At 45.0% G+C, this 26705-nt stretch overlaps 2 protein-coding genes across 14 annotated transcripts in view; both read left to right on the forward strand.

The window, feature by feature from the left end:
• si:ch73-345f18.3 (uncharacterized) overlaps positions 1-1455 on the forward strand; it is a 2277-nt gene extending 822 nt beyond the window's left edge. For 3 of the 4 annotated variants that reach the window (XM_030348047.1, XM_030348049.1, XM_030348050.1), the window contains 3 exons: positions 23-104; positions 241-462; positions 684-1455. In XM_030348047.1, the coding sequence (XP_030203907.1) occupies positions 23-104; positions 241-462; positions 684-1081 (702 nt within the window). In that variant the 3' untranslated portion in view covers positions 1082-1455. The remainder of the gene's footprint in view (positions 1-22; positions 105-240; positions 463-683) is intronic. The other variant, XM_030348051.1, reaches the window with a different exon arrangement.
• Positions 1456-2138: 683 nt separating this feature from the next.
• Positions 2139-22068, forward strand: hycc1 (hyccin PI4KA lipid kinase complex subunit 1). 10 transcript variants are annotated; one of them, XM_030348039.1, is made up of 12 exons: positions 4329-4722; positions 6612-6739; positions 8286-8367; positions 8770-8871; positions 9253-9432; positions 11520-11600; positions 11743-11858; positions 12123-12218; positions 13394-13510; positions 13709-13796; positions 16197-16359; positions 19801-22068. In XM_030348039.1, exons 3-12 carry the CDS (start codon positions 8317-8319, stop codon positions 20355-20357), a joined length of 1551 nt encoding a protein of 516 aa, XP_030203899.1. In that variant the 5' UTR covers positions 4329-4722; positions 6612-6739; positions 8286-8316; the 3' UTR covers positions 20358-22068. The 10 variants fall into 10 exon arrangements, with proteins under 10 accessions (XP_030203897.1, XP_030203903.1, XP_030203900.1 ...); XM_030348046.1 differs by lacking the exon at positions 6612-6739 and adding an exon at positions 17470-17804 and having other exon boundaries at positions 4338-4722; positions 19801-20075; XM_030348045.1 differs by lacking the exon at positions 6612-6739 and adding an exon at positions 17470-17813 and having other exon boundaries at positions 4359-4722; positions 19801-20189.
• Positions 22069-26705: the final 4637 nt, after the last annotated feature.

Here is a 26705-nt window from a genome sequence, read left to right on the forward strand (position 1 = left end):
TCATGTACCCCTGCCAACACAGAGGCGTCCGTTGCTTCAACCTGCAGCATCCACACAATTTACCACGACTGAATCCGCCAGACAGAACCGGCCAGCCCCCTCTGGTAGGTCGACCTATGTCGAAGAAACTGTAAAATATTGTACTACATTCAATGCTAATAATATCTCCCATCCTATCGCTGTTTCCCTGCCTCTCGGTCTCTTCCTCTCACCTGTGTTGCTGTGTGTCAACTAAAATAGGGGACACAGCTACGACACACGGCGGTAGACTGGAGATGAGGAGGGTCGGCCTGTCAGAGTTGGACCAGAGGTTCTCTGACGTTGCGGAGACCTTTAACGAGCAGCGGGAACACTACGAGGCCCTGGCACGATGCGTCGCCCACCTGCGGCAGTCCTACGGCTGTAGCCATGACAACACACTTCTTCTCTCCGATTGCGTGAATAAGATCAGAGATGAGCACGGTCTGCATGCACTTCAAGAGGACACACACACACACACACACACACACACACCAACACACGCACACACACACCTCTTAAGCTGCCGCATAACTGACGCGCGTAATTGATATGACCCCTGACTCGACCCAAACACAAGTTTCAATGTTCTTACCTTGAAGACAAAGTGAGCGGTAAACCCAGAGTTTATGGTAAATGTCGATTTTTTTTTTTGCTGCATGTAGACCTACACTACAGGATCAGCCTCCAGATGAAGGGCTATGACTTCCACCTGTCTGCGGCCCCGGTGGAGTCCGCGGAGGTCCGGGATAACGAGCCACCCCCTCAACGCCTGCTGTCGGCCCAGGACGAGCTGAGGGCCGTGTCTCAGGCCGCAAAGATGACCGTCTCGCTGGGGACCAAGCTCCAGGAGCTGATTGGTTGGCTGCTCCGGAGCGAGGAAAAGCTGGCCGGCCAGGTGGCCAAAGCGGCGCCAAACTACCAGGAGCGGAGGCGGCTGGAGGAGAACCTGCAGGCCTGCTTGAGGGAGATGAGGAGGGGGAAGGAGCTATCGGTGGGATACAAACAGAGAGCTGGGGAGGTCCTCAATGAGGCTGCTCAGCTAGCCGGAGTGGAGCCTTAGTGGTTTATTCAAGTGCACGTTGCAAAGACACACGCTTTCACAAGCACACACATAAATATCCATAGAAAAACACACACAAACACACACCAATGGACATACACGTGCACATACACAAGCATGCACACATACTGTATGCAAATACAATTTATGCTTCACATTGAGATTCATGCACAATACACAGACACTCCAACTAGAAGGCTTCAGCCATGACAACTGTGAACAGTGCCATTTATTATTTCTAATGCAATAATAGTTTAATATAAATTATGTCAAGTTTTCCTATGTCAAGTTCAACAGAAGGGGGCATTGTATCCTTATATTTTACACTGTCCTATTTGGATTTGCTCTCATAAGTAAATAAGTGAAGGACATTATCCAATGTTAAATTGCATTTATTACTAATGTGTGTGTGTGTGTATGTATGTATGTATGTATGTGTGTGTGTGTGTGTGTGTATATATATATATATATATGTATGTGTATATATATATATATATATATTGTACAGCGTAATGTGCCCAGTAAATTCATATTAAATGAAAGACTTAATTCCTCTTGAATCTTTGCACGGTTTTCAAATAAGGTGTCTCCAATACAGAGGGAATTTGAATTGTTGGAATATTAATGACATTTGAAGTGGTAGCTCAAACTTTGCGAACGGGGATGTAGTAGGAGACTCTTACTGAGTTGAAAACTACATTTGGTCTTGTATAAAACCCATGTATGTAGCATCTTACGTCCTACCTTCATCTCATATGAAAACATGAAAAACATCTATTTGAGAACAATTATCCTAGACTGTCATTCAAATCTGAAATACAGTCCTATATCGAGCAAGGTAGCCGAATCTTTCTAAATGGTGGCCAAATCGTGCGAATAATTTATTAATGGTCTCTCATAGTTTACTTTGTGCTGTCAAACAGCATTACTGGAGGCTACAACTTACCCTGATGGTGGAAATTATGAACATGCAGCCCTATCCATCGTTTCATTGGTGCGCATTCCTGGGGGCGCGGCTGTCCTTCTATCGACCGCATAGACATTGGCTTAGGCGTCTGCCACTCAACATAGTCTCCCCGACTTCAAGGTAGTCTGAGTGGAGAAAGTAATGAAGATGGAGCAGTTTGATGTTGTTCAATTATTAAGGGTATTTATTGTGTAGGTGACTCTAGATACGAGTCTGATCGGCTCCGTAGAGGACTACGACCCCTCTGAATCGGACGGATAGCATGCACGTAAGTAAACAAGTTCACAGACTACTTAATAAAGCGATGTGTGAAGGATAGCTAGCTAGCTAATCTTAAAGCGATCAGATTGACAGCTGGAAATCATTGTGCCAGTGAGAGGCTGCATCGACAGAGAATGTTATGGTGCTGCCTGTGATTGAGCAATGGACCGAGAAATTGCACCAAGTGGAAACGGAGAGTCTGCCTGCACCGAGAGGTTAACCCCCGCGGTTCACCATAGAAATACCAGCCTCAGTGAAGGTTCCATAAAGACCAAAGTAGCTGGTGACCTGTGTCTACCTGCGACCTGTAAGATCTATTCATTAACAGTATAATATATACCGACATGGAAGGAACGACCTCTGCTGTCTATGGGAAAAGCCTATCTTGCAGTGCCACATTTTCTAGCACCATTGTAATAATTGGCCCCTAGCCCTGACTGACAGGCTGTCGACTGTGTGATCAACAGAGAGCAATTTTGTACTTGGCTTTGCCCTGTTGTTGGGTGTGTGTGTGTGTGTTATTTGTCGTTTAGGAGTTGATCCCTCGATTGAAACTTGTTCCACGTTGTTTTCCATACCAGTCTTCTGAGCATTGTAATTACTTGGCCGGGGTTTTATAATAACCATCATGTGATGTTAGCTTTTTTCGTTTTACCATTCGAAACCGTTGCCACGAGTTTCCTCTGATGCAGAGCCCTAGGACGACACCACATTTTTTGTTTCATGCTGGTTTTTTGCTGAAAGGACATATTAATGCATTTAGTGCTGTTTCTACCTTTTACGAGTACTTCAGACTGTGTGTGTGTGTGTGTGTGTGTGTGTGTGTGTGTGTGTTTGTGCGCACGCGCATCCCGTGACCATGTACAGTATATCTGGCTATATGTCTTTCTTAAAGTGGCCTTCTCTGATTTCTTTGTTCTCCTTAAGCCGAGTTGGCCAAAGAGCACCAAGCTATCGATGGGGCTGCTGTCATCACGCATCACAGATGTAGAAGGCACTCATGCAAACAGCACTAGAGTACACTGGTTCACAGCCTGTTGCGATGCCATCCATTCATTCAATTACAAAAAGTCTGCAACATGTCAACCAAACAATTGGAAAATTCACATACAATCACTGTACATTTTTGGGGAAAATTGGGCAATTAATATTTGCAGCAAAGCATCATGAGATGGTAGCGTAAGTCTGGGATATAAATAGGGAAGGCCTGGTGCTAGGTCTCCAGAGGATTTGTTTGGAACCTAGATAATTATCTGCACAGCAGGGGGTGAAATGGAACCCTGCGGTGGTCGACATTAATTGCTGCATGTCACTAGAGAGAGAGCGATTGTCTTAAGGAGGGATGGGGGAGAACTTGACACTCAGAGAGGGGAGGGGTTAAGGGGAAGACGCGGGCTGAAGTGATAAATCACAAGTATTTACCGCTGATCCCATAAGGCTCCCTGGCGGAGGGAGGCGGGAGCAGGGGGAGGCATGGATGGGGAGAATGACTGGCTCGGGCCGCAGGAAGTGTACGCTACTATAAGAGGATTCCGCCCTCGCTCGCTCTTCCTGACGCATGCACGCGCATACACACCCACGCACACTGGAGACACAAAACACAGACTCCCTTGAGAGGTGTGTGTGTGTGTGTGTGTGTGTGTGTGTGTGTGTGTGTATAACAGGGAACACCCTGATTATAAGCTAAACACATCCGCTCTCATGCTGTGGGGGGGAACATGGTGGGAGGCAGTGATGACAACACAAAAACTGAAGGAAGGGAAACTTAACATGACAGGATTGGGGATCATTGGGTTAGGGAAGCAACTTGCAAGACCCAAAAAGAGGAGATAACTTTGTGCAAAGAAACAAGGAGCATTTTACACTGAGGCCTCGGCTCGTTGGACTTGTTATTATGAAGAGTGGCTGTTGGGGAGCACGGTTTTACAAAAGCTTGTGAGTAATGATGGGTGGGTCCGGGTCGGGTCTGGTTATTCCTGCGCTTGAGTCAGCCCTGGCATCATCTTGACATGTAATAATGGTTTAATATGTTCTTATGTATGATAGCTGCCAGTGCCCGGGGCCTCGGGCAGCTATCAGCTCGAGGCTTAATAAAGGTGGATATTAAAGGGTGCACGTGTATGTGGTTCTCACATCCTGTACCACAAGAGAAAGAAAAGCAGTAATCTAGCTGCCGTAACAGTCACTTTGCTTCTCGAATGCTTTCTTTCCCCTGGACTAGCTCTCGATACCATTGGTCCATTCACTTCCTGACTGGAAGTAGAAAAAGGGGCTTGGACTTCGTAAGCGTATGCAACCGGAAGTTAAGTCATTGTTGACTGGAGGAGTGTTTGGGTGTGTATGCGTTATTCTCTCATACCAGATGGTTTTACTTGCTCAAGACTGAATTCCCTCAACTGACTCGACAAGTTAGGTAAGATCTTGGGTAAGAAGTTTCTACAGGAAGGAGTTGATAAGAGGTAGTTCAGGTCTTTAAATGTTTATAAGCATGAATGGAGTAATGCCCCGGCTGTGTTATCTGTGTTTGAGACTTTGTTTCATCCTGCCAGGTGTGTCCTTATGATATGAACTTTGGAGGTTAACCTCTAATAAGATCTAGTCTTGGATAATGTCTTTATTCTTATTGTTTTTGTCTCCTAGCTGATCTGTTGATATGTATAAAAAAAAGATGTAACCCTACCCTACATTTGATGAATTGTAAGTTCGTTTATACCTAGCCGGTATGTGTATTGTGTGTTGTTGTACTGCTTCTAACTCTGCCTGTTCCATGGTATTCGGAAAAAACCAACCAAGTAAACATGGTCATTTTTTATGGGGGATTATCAGATAGGTTTTTATACACATGTCTGAAATTTGACCACGGTGAGATCATTTTGAGAGTGTGTTTTGGATTGGAGGAATGTCAGTGGGAATGGGTTGACAAGAGAGCTAGCTCACAGGAACAGGTTTTGTGAAACTGCAGGGCAGGCGGCGTTGCACAACCCAACTCAACAAAATCGTCCCTCTGCGCCGAATAGTGGGCACTGCTGCTACATCAATATGTTGTGCTGTTCAAACTGTATGTGTGAGACTGTACTACCCGCTAGGTGCAAAAGGGTTGATATCATCGTGTGTGTGTGTGTGTGAGACGTGTGTGTGTGACGTGTGTGTGTGTGCTTGTGCTTCTTACTAAAGTTAAGCAATTGAATCAGTTTGCCTGTTTGATTCATGATATGTACTTGCATGATTCGTGCATTCGTTCCAATATCTGCGTTGTAACTTCAGGGTTAAAAGCACTTATTGTAAGGCGCTTTTGAAGTGTAATGTAATATGTTGCTGCCCTAGTCCCCGCTCCACTTGCGGTCTTGGCAGCATTGAAGTCTCTGTTTATCAACGCCATCCAACCCTGTCTCATTCCTCTTCGAATTACCCAGAAACCCTCACCCCTGTCGACCACTATTATCCCGTCATCCATCGCACCGCGGCTGTCTACCTCGTTAGGGATCTCTCTCTGTTAATCGTTGGTCTCCATCCGTCCTTCACGGATTCACAAAATCCATCCTCTGTCCCCTGGATCAGAGTTGAGACAGGCCGCATCTGCTCAGTGCATGTGTACCAGATTTGGCATGTGCACGCCGTGCCAGGCTAATTGTGAGAGACGCACATCTGATGCGTTTTCATGAGAGACTATGTGGTCACACAGCCTTATTGGATCTTCTTCCCCTTTCATTGTTATATAGTCCATATAGAGCTGGAGAGGAAGTTTGGCTGACTGCCCTGACGTTGCAATAATTCTCAATGCCTCAGAGTTCTCTATTTCTGAATGCGTTAGTTTTTCTCCACAAATTGCCACAAGTCCAGATCCAGCCCCTCTCACCAAAGGGGATTTGGGGCTTCATCTGAGTCCAGTTTGCGTGTGTTCACTTTTGTGTGACAATCACAAGACATTCCCTTCCTCATTTTGGACCGCAGGCTCCGTTTGCGTGGAAGCTGGATGTATATGTTGTGCACTACATGCATGGCTCGATATTTTCTGAAAATAACTCCAGAATGGAAAGGCTGGCTTTGAGCTTTGGATAAAAACAATCACAATGCCCTTGCGTTCAGCCCACTAGAGCAGCAGGGGCCGTAGGCAAACACATGCTGCTTTTACAAGGTTTTCCTCAAAATGTGCTTGCGTTTGAAAAAGGTGTGTGTGTGTGTGTGTGTGTGTGTGTGTGTGTGTGTGTGTGTGTGTGTGTGTGTGTGTGTGTGTGTGTGTGTGTGTGTGTGTGTGTGTGTGTGTGTGTGTGTGTGTGTGTGTGTGTGTGTGTGAGGAAGCAGTAGCCAGCCTGAGTCATCGGCTCTCTTTCACCAAAGCTCTTTCTGCTGAACCGAGTCCTTCCACCACCAGGCAGCCATGCAGATCAAGACCTGCCTGGTGCCATACCCTCCTCCATGCGCATCCTAAAGTAAATGCCCTCCAAACAACCACACTCCACAAACTAAACCGACACTCGGGGACAAAGTGTTGACTAATATGGAGATAATTCTGCTGTGGACATGGATTACCTGAGTCCCTCTTTACCCGGCGTTGCCAATTCCATCAGCATTGAGGTTGGGCCTATAAATACACTGAGTGAGGCTGTGGACACGATGCATAGGAGAAGCGGATTTATTGGATGGTGGATTATGAAGTGGATATGAGGGTCTCCAGCGACAATGGATTGTGTATTGTACATTTACAAAAGGGCCTGAGGCGGGAAACAAGAGGCAGGATACCATGGAGACGACATCAAAAATAGCAGGGTGAAAACGATTGGCCCCAAGGAGCCTAGCAGCATATCATACTGGATCTGGCTGTTGTTATTGTGCCAGGCTTTTGTGTGTATCCCTGTCGATTCACAAGGAAGTAGGTCTATACTAACTAGTCTGGGAACATATTTGTTTTTTGTGTTGGAATGACAAAAAAGTCTCCTTAGAAGGCCATGTTATTGTTTTCGGAAAGCAGGTGTGTGTGTGTTCGGGGGGGGGGGGGGTTAAACTCCCAGCACGTCTTGAAGACGAAGAATCACAAGAACTTCTTGGACTCCTTAAATTCTTGAGTCACTACAGCCTGTATTCATGGTTCTGTTATGACACACCGGTTTTTTTCTGGTCTTGTTCCCCATCTGTCATTAACCCACACACACAACACACTACACACCAAACACACGCAGCCTCTGGTTCCCAAACATGGACTTTTTGATAGCACTGCTTAGATTCTTTCGCCAGCAGTCTCCAAACAAACGAGGACAGACAGACAGACAGACCAGTGTTGCTGGAAACAGAATCTGCTATGGTCTTGCTTGCTTTTCCTCGGGATAGCCGTATCGCCAGGGTAACGAACCAAACAGATGTTGGCACACAGTGTGGTAGGGGTCAAAGGACCAATGTCGGAAGATGGACACACACAGGCGGATGGAGAGCAGCAGTCAAATTGCTCCTTCAGATTGCCTTTCCTTAAAGGACAAAATGTTGATTGTGTTAATAATCCTTTTAGAATGAAGCTCTTTCTTGTTTGGGGGGGGGGGGGGGGGGTTCCATCAAGTCACCAGCACTCAATGCAAACCCTGCCCCCCCTACACCGCCTACACTCAATCATATACGCATGGACTCCCGCCTCCTTCATCCTGTACTGTGTCTGTGTGTATGGGTTCTGCGGTAGTTTTAAAATATACCCTGCGTTGCCAGGATACGACTGTTTGTCACAAGTTGTTTGTCTGCATGCTCATGTCTGGTTCCATACGGGCAAACCGTGATGGTGAGGCTCTGTCCACCGCTCCCAGCAGGACGGGGGGACTGAGGCTGCATGACTCAACGCGGGGAAGAGCATTTTTAAGCCACATAATATCCATCGCGGTTGCCACAACGATGCATGGCTTATTGGTTGGAGGCTGTAGTTCTGCATGATTAATCGTGTGTGTGCGTGTGTGTGTGTGTGTGTTTAAACAAATTATTATTCTCTTTCTCCCTCAGGTAGATGCAGCCCCGCTGCAGATGAGGAAGCATGCTGGCTATGGACCAAGGAGTGGTGGAGGAATGGCTGTCCGAATATAAGGTGTGTGTGTGTGTGTCTGTGTGCAAAGGCATCCTTGGTAACCATATTTGGCAGACAGACTTAGCCACACACACCCCTGGGTGGCTACAATCAGTGCACACCATCTGTCTGAGGCATGCACACTCAGTAAAAGACCCAAGACTTGATCAGGGTTTTTAAATCCAGAATAGTGCTAAACTGCATCATCGATATGTGAGTGACTCTAGTCCATTAGAGAGAGTCTGTCTTTGAGTTGGGGAGAGAAGATGCTCTGTTGATCTCTCTGGGATCTCCTTAATGGCCCCTTTGGGGTGGATATTACAACGAGTATAATTTCTCAATGCTCCTTCAGCAGTTTGTTTACTTCTGTGTGTGTCTTTGTGTCTGTGTGTCTGTGTGTGTGTTTGTGTGGGGTTGTTTCAGACGCTGCCTGACAATGCTGTGTCCAACTATGCCGCATCATTGAAAGACAAAGGAGCACTGGTTCCTGCACTTTACAAAGTCATCCGGGAGAACTACAGCGACGTACGCACTCACGCATGCACACACAAACACACACACTCGCCCAACCACAATCCTTATTGAGGTTGTAAAAACAATAGAGCCACAATATCAGGACACAGCTTTGATTCCTCCCTTTGCTTCTCCATTAGTATAACTGACTAATTAGACAATTAAAATACGATATACAAGTCCAGAAGTGGTTCAAGTTAAACACATTGGTTCATTCATACCGATGTAATCCTTTCCCTTGAATACATCGCATCATTTGTCAGCAACACTAGCGTCAAGTCGGTTGAGCTCAGTTGTAACTGTGTGTGTGTGTGTGTGTGTGTGTGTGTGTGTGTGTGTGTGTGTGTGTGTGCGTGTGCGTGTCTGCGCGTGCGTCCTCTACCCCGGGCCCAGTTGCTGGAGCCCGTGTGCCACCAGCTGTTTGAGTTCTACCGGAGCGGAGAGCCCCGACTGCAGCGCTTCACCCTGCAGTTCCTCCCGGAGCTGCTGTGGAGCCTGCTGTCGGCCAGCTCAGCCAGGGACCCGCACACCTCAGGCTGCATCGAGGCCCTGCTGCTGGGCATCTACAACCTGGTAGGCCGGCCAGCCGGGCGTGGGGGGGCTTGTTTTTTATGTATTCATCCGTGTTGGGTTTCTTAAGGGACTAAACTTGGGAAAACACACTTTGACGCGCATAGTTAAAATAGTTCAGTCCCCCTTCTTGGCAGTGGTGGGCTGTCAGGGCCAGCAAGGCCTTCTCTGCTGGTCTAAACACTATCAGAATCACTGACTTGTGTTTTATTATATATTTTCCATGAATATGTATTAAATTATTTCCAATAGTCTATTCTATTCATTTCATAGCTTTTCTCTTGGTTGCGCTGCTTCCACTAGTCTATGTTTATGTTAGAGCTTTTATCCAATCATATTTCAGCCATCATGTGTTGCCAGGGTAAAATAAATCTGCCTTGACGCCTTCAGAATCGATAGTGCTGGCGTCTGTAGCTTAAGTAAGTGGCAATGACGCTGTTGGCCCTCAGATTTCGAGTTGGCAACACGAGGCCATCTAGCAGGCGTCCAGTGACGTCGGCATTTTCACGTCCTTGGATTGGATGGTCAGAGAGGCAGCAAAGCATCGATGGCTACCGGCACAAACTAAAATGAAGCGAATAATAAATAAATAAATAAATAAAGCGATTCCCTGTAGTGAATTAAATACACACACACACACAGTGTAATATTGATGGTTTCTATAGCCGTGGAGTCATAATGATGGCATTAAGAGGTGGATTAGTTCATGTAGGACACCAGTGAAGGCCTAGGTGGGAAATGCACTGCCCGCCACTGCTTCTTGGTATGTGTTTGATAATTAATTATTTCTCTTCATAAACACGTACTGGTACCAGTGACGTGATGACCTTAAATTGGTGTGCGCAACTGTGGTAAACAAAGTATTAACTCCAAAGCTCACTCACGCTCTCTCTTCAAATGCCAAAAAAACTAACAGGGCAATGAAATCACATATGACCACTACTATTGCCTCCTAATTCGAGTAGGGTCCAGCTGCAGCCCGGAGGACAACACCCTGGCGTGACAACAACAACCAAGGCGCGACGGAAGTACTCTGGTGTGACGGAAGTGATTTATTTTTTAAACCTTTTTTTACACACTGCTATCAGAAACCAAGATCAAACATGGAAGTGAGACTGTCAATATGCTTAAAATATTGAGTAATATTCATGTTAAAGCCGTTCCGTGATTTCTTTACTTTTCGTTAAAATTGAATATAATAATACCGTGCCCTTTTTGAAAAATGTGCTGCACTTCGTTCATAGAAGTATATGAGAGTTAACGCGAATATAACTCAATATATTAAGTCTCACAAATAAATCACTTCCGTCACACCAGAGTACTTCCGTCACGCCTGGGTTGTTGTCACGCCAGGGTGTTGTTCTCCGGGCTGCAGCTGGATACTATTGCCTAATTCCTGGTGAACACGCCCTCCACCTAAAGTGAGAGTGTAGTTAGCCAATCAAGAATAGAATAAAGGAAACGTGGGTATGCGGCTCACACACACAGGTACTGGGAGTCAGAAAAAGACACTACTTGCTTTTGTAATGTCCTGTACCAAAATAATGTATGCGTAAATAAAACATTCCATAAAGCAAGCCGCTTTGGATAAAAACTTCTGATAAGTAGTAAAGTCAAATATTACAATCCCTCTTGGGTAAGGATGTTATAAAAGTGAATATCAAGATGATGTAACCTTTTATTCAATAAATAGCACATCTGAGAATAAGGAGATGTAGAAGATGGAGTTGTTCACCTCTACAATTGCCTCAGCATATCGGAGTAGGTCAGCTGTCACGTCTCATAGCCGGCTGGCCTCCCTTATTCTACTTGACATTAACTAGCACAGTGGGAAGCCCACCCCCCCCATAGAAACACATTCATGGATGCACGCACACACATGAATATACCCACATGCACACACAAGCTTGCCCACGTATAAACAAGCATGCACGCGTGTTAGACCCTAGACCCAGAGGCATACGCACTGGGTCACGCCAGCGAGCAGTGTAAGAGGAGGTTAATTTAACACCATTCATTTCAGAGCCTTTCTGTCAGCATTCTAGGGTACATCTGCTAAGCACAGGTCTGGTGGTTTGTTTCTTTTGCAGGAAATTGTCGATAAAGATGGACAGAGTAAAGTGTTGTCCTTTACCGTCCCTTCGCTCTCAAAGCCGTCAGTGTATCATGAGGTCACACACACACACACACACACACACACACACACACACACACACACACACACACACACACACACTCATATATTATGTGTTCTTAAAGACCCACATTTTAAATTAGGGTTTTAAAATGTTTCTGTTTGTTCCCTCCTTATAGCCTTCAACTATTGGCTCCATGGCCCTGACGGAAGGTGCTCTGGCCAATCACGGGCTTAGCAGGGTGGCGTACAGCGGGCCACACATCCAACGAGAGACCTTTACCGCTCAGAACAGGTAAAGGCTTCAATGTTCCTCCACCAGGGTGAAAGCCCCTGGTGGTAATTACTGCTTAATCATATGTTAATTACACAGTATTTATTATGTAACCAAAATATACCATTACGTACATGACGTTTTAATATAAATTCTGGATGTTTATAGTGTAATTAAATGGCACTATTTGGATATGTATATATTTTGATTGTTTTCCACTTGAAAGACACTGACTGTGTGTGTGCGTGCGTGCATTTGTGTTTGTGTGTGTGTGTGCTGTTTAAGGTTTGAGGTGTTGACCTTTCTCCTGCTGTGCTACAACGCTGCTCTCAGCTACATGACCCCTTCCTCTCTCCAGGCTCTCTGCCAGCTCAGCTCTCGGTAAAACCCTCACAAACACTAACACACACACACATCCATTCTATTTTCGTGGGAATATAGTCATGTAGTGTGTATGGTGGATCAGGGACTACTTCCCATGTCAATATAATGGGCTCATCTAAGGTCATGAAAACACAACAAGTCCTATTTGTTCGGGATTGTACACAAATTAAACAATACTGAATATTATGTTCCATTTCTGCCAAGCCTGTTCCGCTAGTTGCCATCCAATTCTACACACTGCACTTTTTTAGATAAAGGGAATTTATATTAAAATGCTTTTAATGGACCTGTTTTGTAGAAGTCCTACATCTAATTGAATATTTGAGGTCTTTCAATACAGTTAGGGATGTAATGGTATGAAAATCTTACCTCAAGGTTATTGTGACCAAAATTATCCCGGTTTTCGGTATTATCGCGGTATTTTAAAAGTGTGTTCAATATGTTCAGAAAGCGCTGATAGGCCTACGCAAACTGAAATAGTTTAAAAAAGTGGAACAGTGTTTATTATATTTATTTATATATTATATTATCAAAAGTGCAACTTTTAACATCAAAGGAACAAGGGTTAAGCATGTAAACATTTTATTGGTCAGGGCCATTTACTGTAGTGCAGGTTTAACCCAAACATTCAAGACATAACGAACAATATGTAAACAAATCAAAGAAACACCACATGTCTCAAATACTTATTTTCTTTTATTAAAATGTAAAACTGTACACATGAACACTGTACAAGTAAACTTTGAAAAATAGTGCATTGTGCATTTACAATAAATAGCCACTATAAACAAATTACTTAGATGGCTGATTGATGTCTTGAGTGCTGTCGTCTCCTCCTTCCGCCATGATTCAGACTTCAAGAAACTTAAAAACATTATGTTGTAGGCTACACAGTGCGCCTGCGCGGCAACTTCAGGAGACTCGGATGAAGCGCTGAGAAGGATTTAAGCACACGGTTTCCACACTGCGGGCGCGGTTATCCACCTAGATAATAATTGTATTTGAAATGAAAACGGTAATTGTTATTGACAAATTTTTATCGGGGTTTATCGCTACACCGGTAACCGTTACATCCCTAAATACAGTGTTATCAACATGTCCATATACATGCTAACCCAGAGCGAAGTAAGAGCCTTTTTAAATGTATTTCATTTTGATTGGATGACTGCCAGGGTCTGTATATGCGGTTACCCACGGCAACAGCTGCGGCGCTACAAAGGCATCAGCTCAAGACTGACCGTCACGTCCGAGTTCCTGGTCCAGCTCATCACAGGGATTCACTACGCCTTGTGGGTGGAACACACTCACTCACTCACTCACTCACTCACTCACTCACTCACTCACTCACTCACTCACTCACTCACTCACTCACTCACTCACTCACTCACTCACTCACTCACTCACTCACTCACTCACTCACTCACTCACACACTCACACACTCAGGTAATCTGTGCACTCCAATATAAATGTATTTGTGGTTCTGCAGGTGTAACGGAGATGTAGAGGTGGGTTCCAAAGCCCTCGATGACGTTCTGTACCGGGCTCAGTTAGAACTCTTCCCAGAAGCTTTGCTGGTGAGTGCCACTACATTTTTTTTTTATTGTTATCTGTTGTCCCACTATGTATGTGTATGTGTGTAGCCATGCATGCAATGCATTGATTGGTTTCTCGCGTGTCTGTTGGTCGGATACCGTGGGCCCTATGTAATCCCTGGAGATTATTTGCATGCCCTCTACTTGGTTTCCGCTCAACCCTAATCCTGGAGTGCCTGGGAGCAGGAGGCTTGACCCTAAGACTGTACCGTAGAGCCGCGGCCCACAGGTCCACCACATACGCTGGGCTGCTGGCCGTGCCATGCAGACGCCGTCCTCAGAAACATTGATACCTGACATCAGATGACGATTTGGATTATAAATCCAAGATGGGAAATAGGTGTGTCAGCGCTAGGAGACCTTAACTCTTTCATTTGGGAAAAACATTTTTTTTGCACTGTTTATATTTGTTGGGAAAATGATACGCTAATTAAACAGCAGATTTGTTTTTTGCGTGAATCTTTTCCCGGGATTTCGAGATAATCCCGCTAATTAAAAAAAAAAGGGCGGTATTATTTTCTCAAGGGAATGCTTTACGCTTCAGTAAACAGCAGAATAACAGATTGAGAACAATACAAATCTTATACGAATTCAAAGCCTTAGCCAGAGGTTGAACGGCCCAGTGGGTTAAAGTCTTCTAGGAATGCTAATACCAGGTGGTTGCTAAACTGTGTGCGTACATGGGTATGTGAATTTATGTACACAACAGCCACCCCACGGGATGCGTGTTGCGTACGTATCAATAGGCATGCTGTGTAGCGATAAGGATGCTCCGCTACCATCACATTCCACTCGACCGCGGGATCGACGCTTGTGTTCCTCATGAGGTTTATCATTTATAGATATATCTAATCGATTGATAGGTTCTCATTATCGAAATTTCCGGATGCAACACAGCCTTATGCTGCTATCCATTTGGATGGTACACTGGTACGAACGACCAGCTTCAGCGAGAACGTGAAGTATTTCCCTTGCTCCAGCCTTCCAGTTTGCCATTTGTGTTTCTGTCGAGCCACGAGGGGGAGTAGTAGCAGGCTAGTCATCATTAGCAACATAGCCTCTTTAGCAAACCAGCTTCAAAACAAAACTTTACATTGAATTGCACGCAAAGCAAGACCGTGCAATGCATATATTGGTGACCGGATTAAAGCAGCAATGAAATCAAGTGTGTAAGAGGTTTTAAAAACGACATTAAAACCACCAACGTGGTACAAATAGAAAGAAAATACATCTCATCCCCCATTAACTATCTTCTTCTTAACTAACTATCTATCTTCTTTGCTAGTTGTACAGCTCTGCTCGCTCTACTTTGAAAGCGACGAGATACTACGACCAAAAGGGGGCGTGCCTCAGTGAAATGCCGCAAGAAAGCTGGGAGATTTGCGACTTTACCACTTCGTACATCCAAATGGATAGCAGCATTAGTATTGTCTTTTGCTTCATGTCCGTCGATACCTTTTTGCTGTTGGTTTGTGTGTTGTTGTTGTTGTTTTTTTTACACAAAACACTTTTGGGTTGAAATAGTTCTGAGAATCACACTGGAAATGTTTTTGTGATTTTGTTCTTGATTTGACTCCCCAAGGGATCACGCCAGGTTACCGAACAGCAGGATAGAAATTTCCATGACTCAAGTGTCGAGGTTATCACAAAGATTTTGAGTTGAAATTGCAGTATTATTCATAGATCATTTTCCCCTACCTCTGTGTAATCATGTGAGTAACCTTTAGCGGGACTCAAGTTCACTGTTTGGGATCTGCAGAAGAATGATGGGGCCGGTAATTAAAGCTTGCTGTCAGCAACTCAGGGATTAATGGCAAGGCTTTGGCAAAGATTGGCATATCGTGCTCCGTCGAAGGATTTGCTTCAAGCTGCTTTGCAGCAAGGGGTAACTGTAGAAAGAGAATTGGCGGAAAAACCATCTCATATGCCTCCTTCTTCTTGGCATTCAAATGCAGAGTGAAATACAGGATGGATCCAGTTCTTCACACAGCCAACAGACAGAGAAGCGCGATGCTCTCAGCCCTTATTATTTCATGAAGCGCTCCCGTATAACGAGGAACAACAGACGGACATATGGACCTCCGTACAAATGATACTTCAATAATGTCTTGGGGCTTTTCTGAAAGTCTGTTTAATGTAAAGTTATGGATCTGCATTGTTATATCTTGTTATTTGGGGGTAATTTGTCCTAAAAATATTCGCTGAGTATACGTGTATGCATCTATCTACATTTATCTGTGTGTCTGTCTCTCATGCTTCTCTCCTCAGTAGCACCCTCCTGAAAGTGTGTGTGTGTGTGTGTGTGTGTGTGTGTGTGTGTGTGTGTGTGTGTGTGTGTGTGTGTGTGTGTGTGTGTGTGTGTGTGTGTGTCCGCCCTCCCAGGTGGGCAACGCCATTAAGTCGTCAATGCACTGCGCGGCGTTGAAGAGCAACAACAAGGAGGGTCCGCGCAGCATCCAGGTGGAGATCACGCCCACCGCCTCGCGGATCTCCCGCAACGCCGTCACCTCCCTCTCCATCCGGGGCCACCGCTGGAAGAGACACGGTAAGGACGGACACACAAACAGACACTGCCCTTTTGGCTAGAATGCCCTTTTGGCATTATTGTTAAATTGTTCTACATTTATTCTAACGATGTATTGAAGACAAATACAACGGGGAGTTTTTGGGATGCCTCGTTCAAGATTCATGGTGTCCTCCTAATGGCGCCAGGGGAAAACATCGAAGGTGAAAGGTGAAGGATTCCGTCAGAGTTAGAGTCCGCACTGGAGACCACCTGGTGTGTCTGTGGAAAAGACTTACAGTTTCCCCAGGAGAAACCAAGGGCCACATTATTTACAGTCGTAAACATAAAATATCCAGTCTTATCTCTAATATGTTTTTTGGCATAGTTCCATCATGACTGCACAGCAGCTCACAGATTGTTGCTTCCTTAGCAACCACCCCCCCGCCCCCCCCCCCCCCCCCCTTTCCCTTGTGTAACGATCATTGCTGCACTCCTATTAGGGCAGTGCTGAATAAATGGTCTGCAGCCAGGGCCTTTGTTGTAAAGGCGAGCGGAGAGAAAAACAGAAGTTTAAATTACAACCATTAGCGACCTGTCTGGAGACATAATGCGTAGTTTTCACCCGGGGTCCCCAGCACCCTTTAAATTGTCTCATAGTGATCCGGGGTTGGTTCTCAGACCCGGGTCCCCAACCCACTCATTTACGCCCAGAGAGAGCCCTTTTGTTTTCAACAGATGGCCCATTAGTGATTCACGCGTCAGATTGAACAAGGGGCACATGGGAACATGCATGTGGTCATATTCATCGTGTCCATCTCCCCGCAAAGCATGTACTTTTGAATGTTACAGATGTGATGACTATGATTTCTATCTTTCAATTTATTTCTGCCATTACATTGATTTATTTTGTGTGTGTCTTTTTGTGTGGTTGTGTGTGCCTGTGCACATGACCATATCTTTATTTTGTGTGTGTGTGTGTGTGTGTGTGTGTGTGTGTGTGTGTGTGTGTGTGTGTGTGTGTGTGTGTGTGTGTGTGTGTGTGTGTGTGTGTGTGTGTGTGTCAATCCATTCATCTGTTGGTCTGTATACATGTCCATATGTGATGTCCATCCCACCCCCCCCTCGCTCCCCCTCCCCCTCCCCCATCAGAGTCCCAGGAGGTGAGTGTAGACAGTGAGTCTGCCCCGGGGGGCGTGGCCATCCCCGAAATCAGTCTGACGGGCGTGAGCGGCGAGCGAATGCCCAACGGAGACTCCCTGCGGGTCCGCCCCGACGGCCGGGCCCCGTCCGACGGCGATCCGCTGGGCGCTGCCTCAGAGGTCAGCCCGGAACCCAGAGGTCACGACCTCACTGGCCGGGGTCAGGAGGTCAGGAGGCAGAAATCTGTCAGGCGCATGGTGGAGAACGAGGGTTCAGGGATCGTCCTGGCAGGGCGGAGTCAGTACTAAGGTCCCGCCCCTGCCTCCCCTTGCCCGACTCCCAGGGTAACCACGGTAATCTTGTGTGGGGAGTGGCGTAAAGAACTGCATGTTGCCTCTAAGCACCCTCCCCTCTCCTCCCCCTCCTCCTCCTCTTTCACGCTGGGCCCATCACTCCTAAATGGCACTGCTCGGATTCTTCACCTTTTTTCTCCTCTGAATGATCCGTCCATTACTTTCATTATATTCACTCATTCTGTCTGTCCTTTTCTAATTATACTGTTGTGAAGTTGTGCTTTGGACACCTATTATGATTACATAAAAGGATTAATTTCATAAATGCTTTTAAAAACCAACAGCTTAAAACGATGCACTTGCAACCTAACATAACATAAAAAAAAATGCAATAATGGGATGTCAAACTATAATTTGTCTTATGCAATTTTTTCTATCAGAAGATGAAAGTGGTTCAGTTAAGGTCCAGCTACCATTTTGTAATGGCACATAAGGCGTTAAATCCTGAATCAGGATTTCTCCTGTTCCTGCTCTGGAATACAGACTTGTTTCATCAGGGCCACATTTGATGGATTTCCCATGATGGTGATGATACATCGTGTCTTCCATGTGATGCCAGTATCGGGCGGGGGTGTTGATTTGGATTACCAAATTAGCTTTGTGGGAGCCATTGAATCCCTCTAGAAAGGAGGTCAGATCCTTTTGAAACACGGTAGAGCATGAGAGATGAGCAACAAGGAGCCGAGGTACGTTTCTGCAGAGCAGGAAACCAGAGCTGTGATGTCACAGCGCCGTTGACCTCACACTGACCCCGTGGTCCTAAATTATGTACAATTGAAATTCGGTAATTTTGTATTTGCGTGTATGTGTTTCTCGGTGTATCTACATGTCCTATATAACCTCAAGGTTAAGGCTGAGGCTAGCTTTCTCTAGGTTCACCAGCGTGTGCCCAGCGGTATCCAATAACAGGCTTTGTTCCATGTTCAATAGAGGACCTTGAGACTATTGAATGTGGCCACGAGTATCAATTTATTATTTTATAATGTGTTAGTTTAGTATAAGTCATATGACTTGTCTTCTGAGATATTAGGTTGATTAATGCAAGACACATTTCTCACTATTGGTTGAGAGTACCTTTTTTATGCAATCTCGGAATTTGGTGTGTTGAGCTCTCGCCTTTATAATATGCCTCCACACATAACTACCGGGTTGCTATTGGAGACAGATTTGGTCCCTTTGATGAGAAGGATTAATAGCTTAAGAGGTGTGTGTGTGTGTGTGTGTGTGTGTGTGTGTGTGTGTGTGTGTGTGTGTGTGTGTGTGTGTGTGTGTGTGTGTGTGTGTGTGTGTGTGTGTGTGTGTGAGTGTGAACCACTTTAGTTTTATTGTGGTTGGTGGGACTTTGGTGCAGGTGTTTATGGTCATGCACACAAAGTGTGTGTACACGTTTGACTTTGTGTGCTTGTATTTCCCCTGGGGTGGAAATTGTCTCAACTTTTAGGGGTCTCTCCAAATTGTTCTTTCCCTTTTTAACTTTTTCCAATGCTTCTGTTTTTTTAGACACTAACCCCTACCTTCCTTACCCTGCTCTCTTGGGGTGGGGGAATCAAGCACTCCTCGGAAAACAATCCACTGACTCCACCTCCTGGCTGTTCTTACCTAACCCTTGTGTAGCTCTGTGATGTATGCTCCGTGTCTTACGGCGATGTGGAAAACAACTGTGTTTTTGCGCCACCTGCTGGAAGACAATGAAACTGACCATCTGTCACTCATCCGGTTGAGCAACGTTACGTGAAGCCTCAAAAATTGCCATCACCTGCAGCTGATCTTTTTAAGATTGACGTGTCCCACCTAAATCGTATAAGGAGCCAGGTTGATTTGATGACTTATTATTATAATTGGATTTGTTCAAACGTGTGGCTGGCTGCCAGAGGCTGGTGACAGATGGTACAGTGTTTTATATCGCCCCCCCTATTCCTCTCTCTGCTGCTTATGTCTCCATGTGGATCCCTTCTCCTCGTCCTCACCTCCGCCCTCCCTCCCTCAGATGCTGTTGATCTGGGTTCCCCGGACGAGCTGATGGAGATCTCAGAGGTGGATGAAGGGGTGTGGCCGGGTCTGACGGCGCCAGGCGACGCGGCCACACCCACCATCACCATAAGCAACAGTTTCACCACGCCCAGCCTGGGGGCGCGGGCCATGAAGAAGTGCCGGCTGGCCGGGCGCACCAGCAAGGACAAGGAAGCGGGCCAGGCGCCGGGTGGGCGGGCCACCAGCGAGAGCGCCGAGCTGTCCGTCAAGCGGCTGACGCTCACCTCCAGCCAATCGGTGCCCAAGGCGGGGGCTCTGAGCAACCTGACGCGAACCGCCAGTGCCGTCTTCTCCCGCTCCTTTGAGGCCAGCAGCGCCCCGGTGCCCAACCACCTCCACCACCACCACCACCACCACCACTTGCACCACGCAGGGTCAGACGCCGGCGTCCACGAGGCCGCCGCGCGCTACTCCTGCAGCATGCAGGAGGAGGGGCTGGGGTACCTGAACCCCGGGCCCAGCCACTCGCCCCTCTCCACCAGCATCAGCGTGCACCTGGGCCCCGACCTTTGAACCCCCATGACCTGCAGAGCCCCCATGCCCCTCGTACCCCATGTGACTTGTGATTTGCATCTGACCTCCGTACCAGCGACCTGGAGCTCCAAGCTATGCTAAGTGCAAATGACCACAAAGTATTGATTGGAGATCTGCTCCTGTATCACCTGCCACCATGTTCCAAGTGTCTTTCCTGTCTCCCTAAACCCCCCCCCTCCCCCCATCTGTAGTGTTAACCCCAAAACACCCTTCTAGTCGGCTTCCATAAGCTTAGCCCCCCCCCCCCCCCCCCCCCAACTAAAGCACCCCAAAAAGGGCCAGTCCTGGGCTTGACCGATGGAGCCCGTCTGTACTTAACCACACCTCTTTCCCTCCTAAGGACAAAACGGTGTTCCTGCCCACTAAAGTCCTATTTTAAACGAGCCGGGACACTGGGGAACCTTATGCACATATTGCTATAAACTGTGGTTTGAGAAGATTTGTTAAATGGTGTGTGTGTGTGTGTGTGTGTGTGTGTGTGTGTGTGTGTGTGTGTGTGTGTGTGTGTGTGTGTGTCTTTTAACGGTTTTTAGAAAATTGGCTGCTGATTGATGTAACGATCACGTTTCTTTTGTGAAATGAAACTGTCTTTTCATGAACTTCCTCAAAGTAACTGATAGCAATAGCAATTGTTCCCAAAAGTATCCTTCCTTTAAAAAGAATCAAACCTGTGTTAACAAATCTGTGGTTCATCCTCTTCTTTAAACTTTTAAAATCAACAATTCTCCAGGTTTTCCTTTGCATTCATCAAAGTTAATGGGTATGGTTTAACATTGTTGAGCTGAAAAGAAAAGCAGCAGGAGACCAACTGATTCTTCGTGTTTACAAGTGGACAGTATTGTCATCGCCCTGTGGAAGCAATATTTATGTCCTTTCTTTTTGTACTCCTCTAGTACCTTTTCTCTGAATCGCTGTGTCCCATAGCAGAATAAAGTGTTTTACAAATGGCATGTTTTTTGATTTTGGGCAGTTGTCTGATGGATATCTTGTGTTCGATGTTGCAAAGAGTGGGGCAAAAGCATTGGATCTGAAGTATTTTTCATACTCGTACGATAAACCAAACAAATGGTACTCATTTTGAAGTTTTGAACATCCTCATTGTTGAAGGCTTAGTGACAAACAAATGTGATAATTTCCCATGCCTCCATGCCAAAGGTTCAAGAAACATGTGTGATAAGTCCTTATTCTTTAAGAACGTTATGTGTGCGGCTTTAGTCTTTTGGCCCCTTTAAGGTCATTTCCGAGAGTGGGGAATAAGAAGTTTACGAGGCAATCTTGATTCTGGTGCACTCCAAATCACACCACATCACACTCCCAACGATGGGGCTGAAGGTAAATGTTTCCTTTAGTTTCCTTTGTGTATTTGGTCACATGGCATAGTTGAATTTCCACTGCAAGGACAATGGATTCATATGCAATCCATCTGCTTGTGTGGGTGTCCTTAAACTTGTTTCTATCCAAACACACACTCCAGTGTGTTGTTCTTGATGTATTTCAGTATGTGTTCCTAGGTGTCCACATTTTGGTGGAAAAGTAATAAGTATCGTCTCATTTTCTGGAGGGAAGCATCACATTTTTACAGCTGATGGAGAAATGTTTTTTCTTGTCGTACTAAAGGTGGTTTATTTTGGCCTTCGTTTTCCTCTGAAAATAACTTGATGCTAGATTGGAATAAAGTGTGTCTATTACATTTGTGTGTTGTTGGTTTTGTTATGAGTTCTGTGAATGGGATAACTGTTCAACGGAGTCTAGGATACCTTTAATGTCCATAGGTGGCATTCAAGCAGTATCCTCAGGAATACCACTTGTCATCTTTATTTTTATAGAAACCTTGTGGAAACCCTTGCATTTACTTAACCATTGAAACTTATTCTATGGTGTGTCCGGTAGGGCACATACAATTATTTATTCAGATTTTTATGAAGGTTTACACTGACACTTTCTTTTAAAGATAACCACTGAAGGCAATAGAACACATCTCTATTCAACAAAGCACTACACCTACACGGCCTAATACGGAAGAGGATTAGGGCCACACATGTAAAAAAAAATTAAGTTCTGACTTTATTCTCAGAATTCTGAGAAAAAAGTCAGAATTCTGACTTTAATCTCAGAATTCTGAGAATAAAGTCAGAATTCTGACTTTAATCTCAGAATTCTGACTTTTTTCTCAGAATTCTGAGATTAAAGTCAGAATTCTGACATTAATCTCAGAATTCTGAGAAAAAAGTCAGAATTCTGACATTAATCTCAGAATTCTGAGAAAAAAGTCAGAATTCTGACTTTGAAGTCAGAACTACGGGTATCTGTAAGGACCAACCTCCGTGGGAGAGACACTTTGCTTTATGCAGTAGGAGGAAACCTATGGAAAGAATAGAATGGCGCGGTAAAAGTGCAAAACCTGTGCGGTTTGGCAAGAATTCCGTACGGTTTTGAATGACTAATAGCCGCGGCTATTAGTCATTCAGTCCGGCTATTAGTTATTAACTCCGGCTATTAGTTATTCACTCCGGCTATTAGGTATGCAGAACGAGCCCTCCCTCTTCTTTGCTTGACCACTAAGTTTGAAGGCTGTCTAACCAATCAGTGAAGAGAAATACCAGACTAGAGTAACGCATTGTCGAGACTAGAGCTGCAGTGCCTCCATGTTTCGCCGTAACATAAAGCTGTGTTGTCTTTACTAGTTTCACTACAATGTAATGACCACCACTAGCTAGTGGAAAATACATTTGTGTCTAGTACACTGATATATTTGTATATGTTAGGCTATATATAGAGATGGCAGTGTTCGAAATACCCGTCAATATTCGGGGATGCCCTCATCCCCAGATTGTTCTCGATATGCAGTAGCCAGCTAGGCCATAACATTACAATATTTCATGGATGCAAGCAAGCCAAGACAATCAATCTATATCTATAGCCTACATGACAACACACAAACACACGCACACACACACACAGACACACACACGCACACACGTTAAACACACTGGTATAGCAATAGGAGCCTGCATTGGCTAAAGTTGTTGGGATGCACGTTATTTTATAACAGGGAGGGGCAAAGTTGTGCATTACAATGCAAACACGACAATAATTGGCACAGTTCTTGCGCACTCAGAAGAACATGAACTGAATAAATGCCAGGTATATAGCATATCGGAGACAGGCACACAATCAGTGCATTTGCAAATAAGAGCCTGCAGTATGACCGTTCTTGTGACATTATTTAACCATCCATCTACAGCTAATACGATCAGACAGATACATCATTGATCACATATAAGCCAACAACAAGCCCAACATCACCACGGCAGATGCGCTCTCTCTCGCACATTCACACAATCACTCCAACTTCTCCAACTCCAAGGCAAAGCTGTTTCACTAAGACCACAAACAACCACAACTAACCAGCCTACATATCCACAACAATGCACAACAATCAGTTCTATACATTGCGTCTATCTTCTGTTTGGCGCACATGGCTAATGTGCATACTTGCACAGGACTGTCGGCTCCGCTTGTCAAAAAAATAGAACGTATTTGTGAATAAATGCTTTGAATTCTGAATACTGGACTTGGTGAGCTTGGTGAGTTGGCTATTGGACGTGCACTTTTACCGCGCCATTCTAGGGCCGGATTGTGGCTTTCTTGGACTTCCATAGGTTTCCTCCTACTGCATAAAGCAAAGTGTCTCTCCCACGGAGGTTGGTCCTTACAGATACCCGTAGTTCTGACTTTAAAGTCAGAATTCTGACTTTTTTCTCAGAATTCTGAGATTAATGTCAGAATTCTGACTTTTTTCTCAGAATTCTGAGATTAAAGTCAGAATTCTGACTTTAATCTCAGAATTCTGAGATTAAAGTCAGAATTCTGACTTTAATCTCAGAATTCTGAGATTAATGTCAGAATTCTGACTTTTTATCTCAGAATTCTGAGATTAATGTCAGAATTCTGACTTTATTCTCAGAATTCTGAGATTAAAGTCAGAATTCTGACTTTTTTCTCAGAATTCTGAGAATAAAGTCAGAACTTAATTTTTTTTTACATGTGTGGCCCTAATCCTCTTCCGTAGCCTAATGGCGCGTTCTTGGTCCTGGTGATAACGAGACGCCTCGTCAGTGATGACGCTCACGCTTACGTGTGTTCCCGACAGCGGCCGTTCATGTGCACTGTGTTCGGAATCTAAAAGTTCTTCTTCAGCGCTATATATCACACCAACAACAGGATTACTGCCACCATCTGTTGGCCGTGGAACATAGGTTCTGTGTTTGTTGGTGATCAAGGAGCTCGCAAGAAAAAATATATATATTCGTGCATACAAGCAACACCTTGATAGATTCACATTGATACTTTCTCACCGGTCTTTGACATTGTCTCGTAGTAGCACATCATTCACGTCGAGAGCAGCGAAGAGCTGTAGTTCACAAAGCGGCCTCACACAAAGACTAACATTATCAAACTTCTTTGCGAAAAGAAATTCGCGAAGGGGTGAGATCTCGTAAGTCCGCCCCTTCCGGTAGACCCCAATGTGACCTCTGAGATCGTAAAATATGAATGTGTTTCAATGGAGAGAAAGTAATTATTTTTTGGTCCCAGTCTTTATATGCCCTGGATTACACATGTTGTTTTCATGCCAAGAGTTTGACCGTTTATGTGTAGAGAAAACACGTCTTGTATGTGACGTTACGCTCCCTGCAACTGGGGTGGACAAGACCGACAATCTCCCCATTGGCATAACTGAAAATCTACACATGCCCGACTTATAATGTTTTTTCTCTGCTCAAGTGGAGCAGAGAGATCGCCATGTCTGTACAAGAGTGGTTGTGACGTATATCATTCGCGTCGAGAGCAGCGAGGGGCTGTAGTTCACAGAACGGCCTCACACAAAACCTAACATTATCAAACTTCTTCGCGAATTTATTTTGTTTTCTTTGCATGAAAAATTATAATTTAAATCCACAAACATGTGTAATCCAGGGCATATAAAGACTGGGACCGGAAAATAATTACTTACTCTCCATTGAAACCCATTCATATTTTATGATCTCAGAGGTCCCATGGGGGTCTACCGGAACCACTGACATATCCGGAACGGGCGGACTTAAAGGTGGGGTATGGGATTTGCGAAACGCCAGTAGATTTTGAAAATACACAACTCAAATGGTCCTACCCCTTCTCCTTCAATGCTGATTCTGATTCCACCCATTCCAAGTACATGGACGCGCAATCATGCACGAGCGAACACAGATGCGCGAGAGCGAGCCATTAGCTAGTTAGCTAGCTCGAGTAGCTACCGCAGGATAACAACAGAAGCTTGCTCTGGGTCACGAGCTTTGAGTACGTGCACGAAGGGGTCGCGCGGGGAGCGGGAGTGCAGTACGACCGTTTGATTGATGTACTTACTGTCCAATGCCACTCGGTGGGTCTGGAAATCATTGGCTGGAGTTTTCCGAGCCCTGCCCGTTCCACAGATGATTGACTTGTTTAATTTTCATGTCAGTACTTCTAACTCAGTGGCTGTAAGTGGGTTATGATAAGGATTTCAAGTAATTTTGCAAAAATGGCCAAAAAAGAGAATTCCATACCCAACCTTTAATGGCAAAGTCATCCTCCAATGGGACATATGAGATCGGAAAATATGTTTTTCTATGGAGAGAAAGTAATTATTTCTTTCCCCTTATATGCCCTGGATTACACATATGTTGTTTTTTGGATTTAAATGATAATTTTTCATGCAATCTCACTGCTCCACTTCACCGCTTTTTTCCAGGGGGAGGATAAAAGCATCGAAAGAGCCTCGTGAAAACCATTATAATTGGGGCATGTGGAGAGTTTCAGTTACGCCGAGGGGGAGACTGGTCCACGCCAGTCGCAGCGGGCGTGACGTCACATATGAGACGTGTAGTCTTTCTCCTTGTGTTTTCTCTACAGCCTTTAACTGAGCAATTGCACAATAAACGGTCAAACTCAAAAAATGAAAAATTATCATTTAAATCCACAAACATATGTGTAATCCGGGGCATATCAAGACTGTGACCAGAAAATAATTACTTTCTCTCAGTTGAAACCCATTCATATTTTTCGATCTCATAGGTCCCATGGGCTCTACTGGAAAGGGCGTGACTTCGCCACTCTATGTTCGTCTTTGTGATTGTGTCAGGTAATTTGGCTAGAAGTTGTTATTGTTAGCTACATTAGCCTCTTTAGCAAACCAGCTCGACAACAAACAACACAACTTTAGATTTTATAACACGCACAGCAAGACTGTGTCATACATAAATTGCCGACATAAAAATGAACAACGTGGAACAAATACAAAGAAATTTA

The sequence above is a fragment of the Gadus morhua genome, chromosome 22, assembly GCF_902167405.1.
Source record: "Gadus morhua chromosome 22, gadMor3.0, whole genome shotgun sequence".
In the NCBI taxonomy this organism is placed as follows: domain Eukaryota; kingdom Metazoa; phylum Chordata; class Actinopteri; order Gadiformes; family Gadidae; genus Gadus; species Gadus morhua.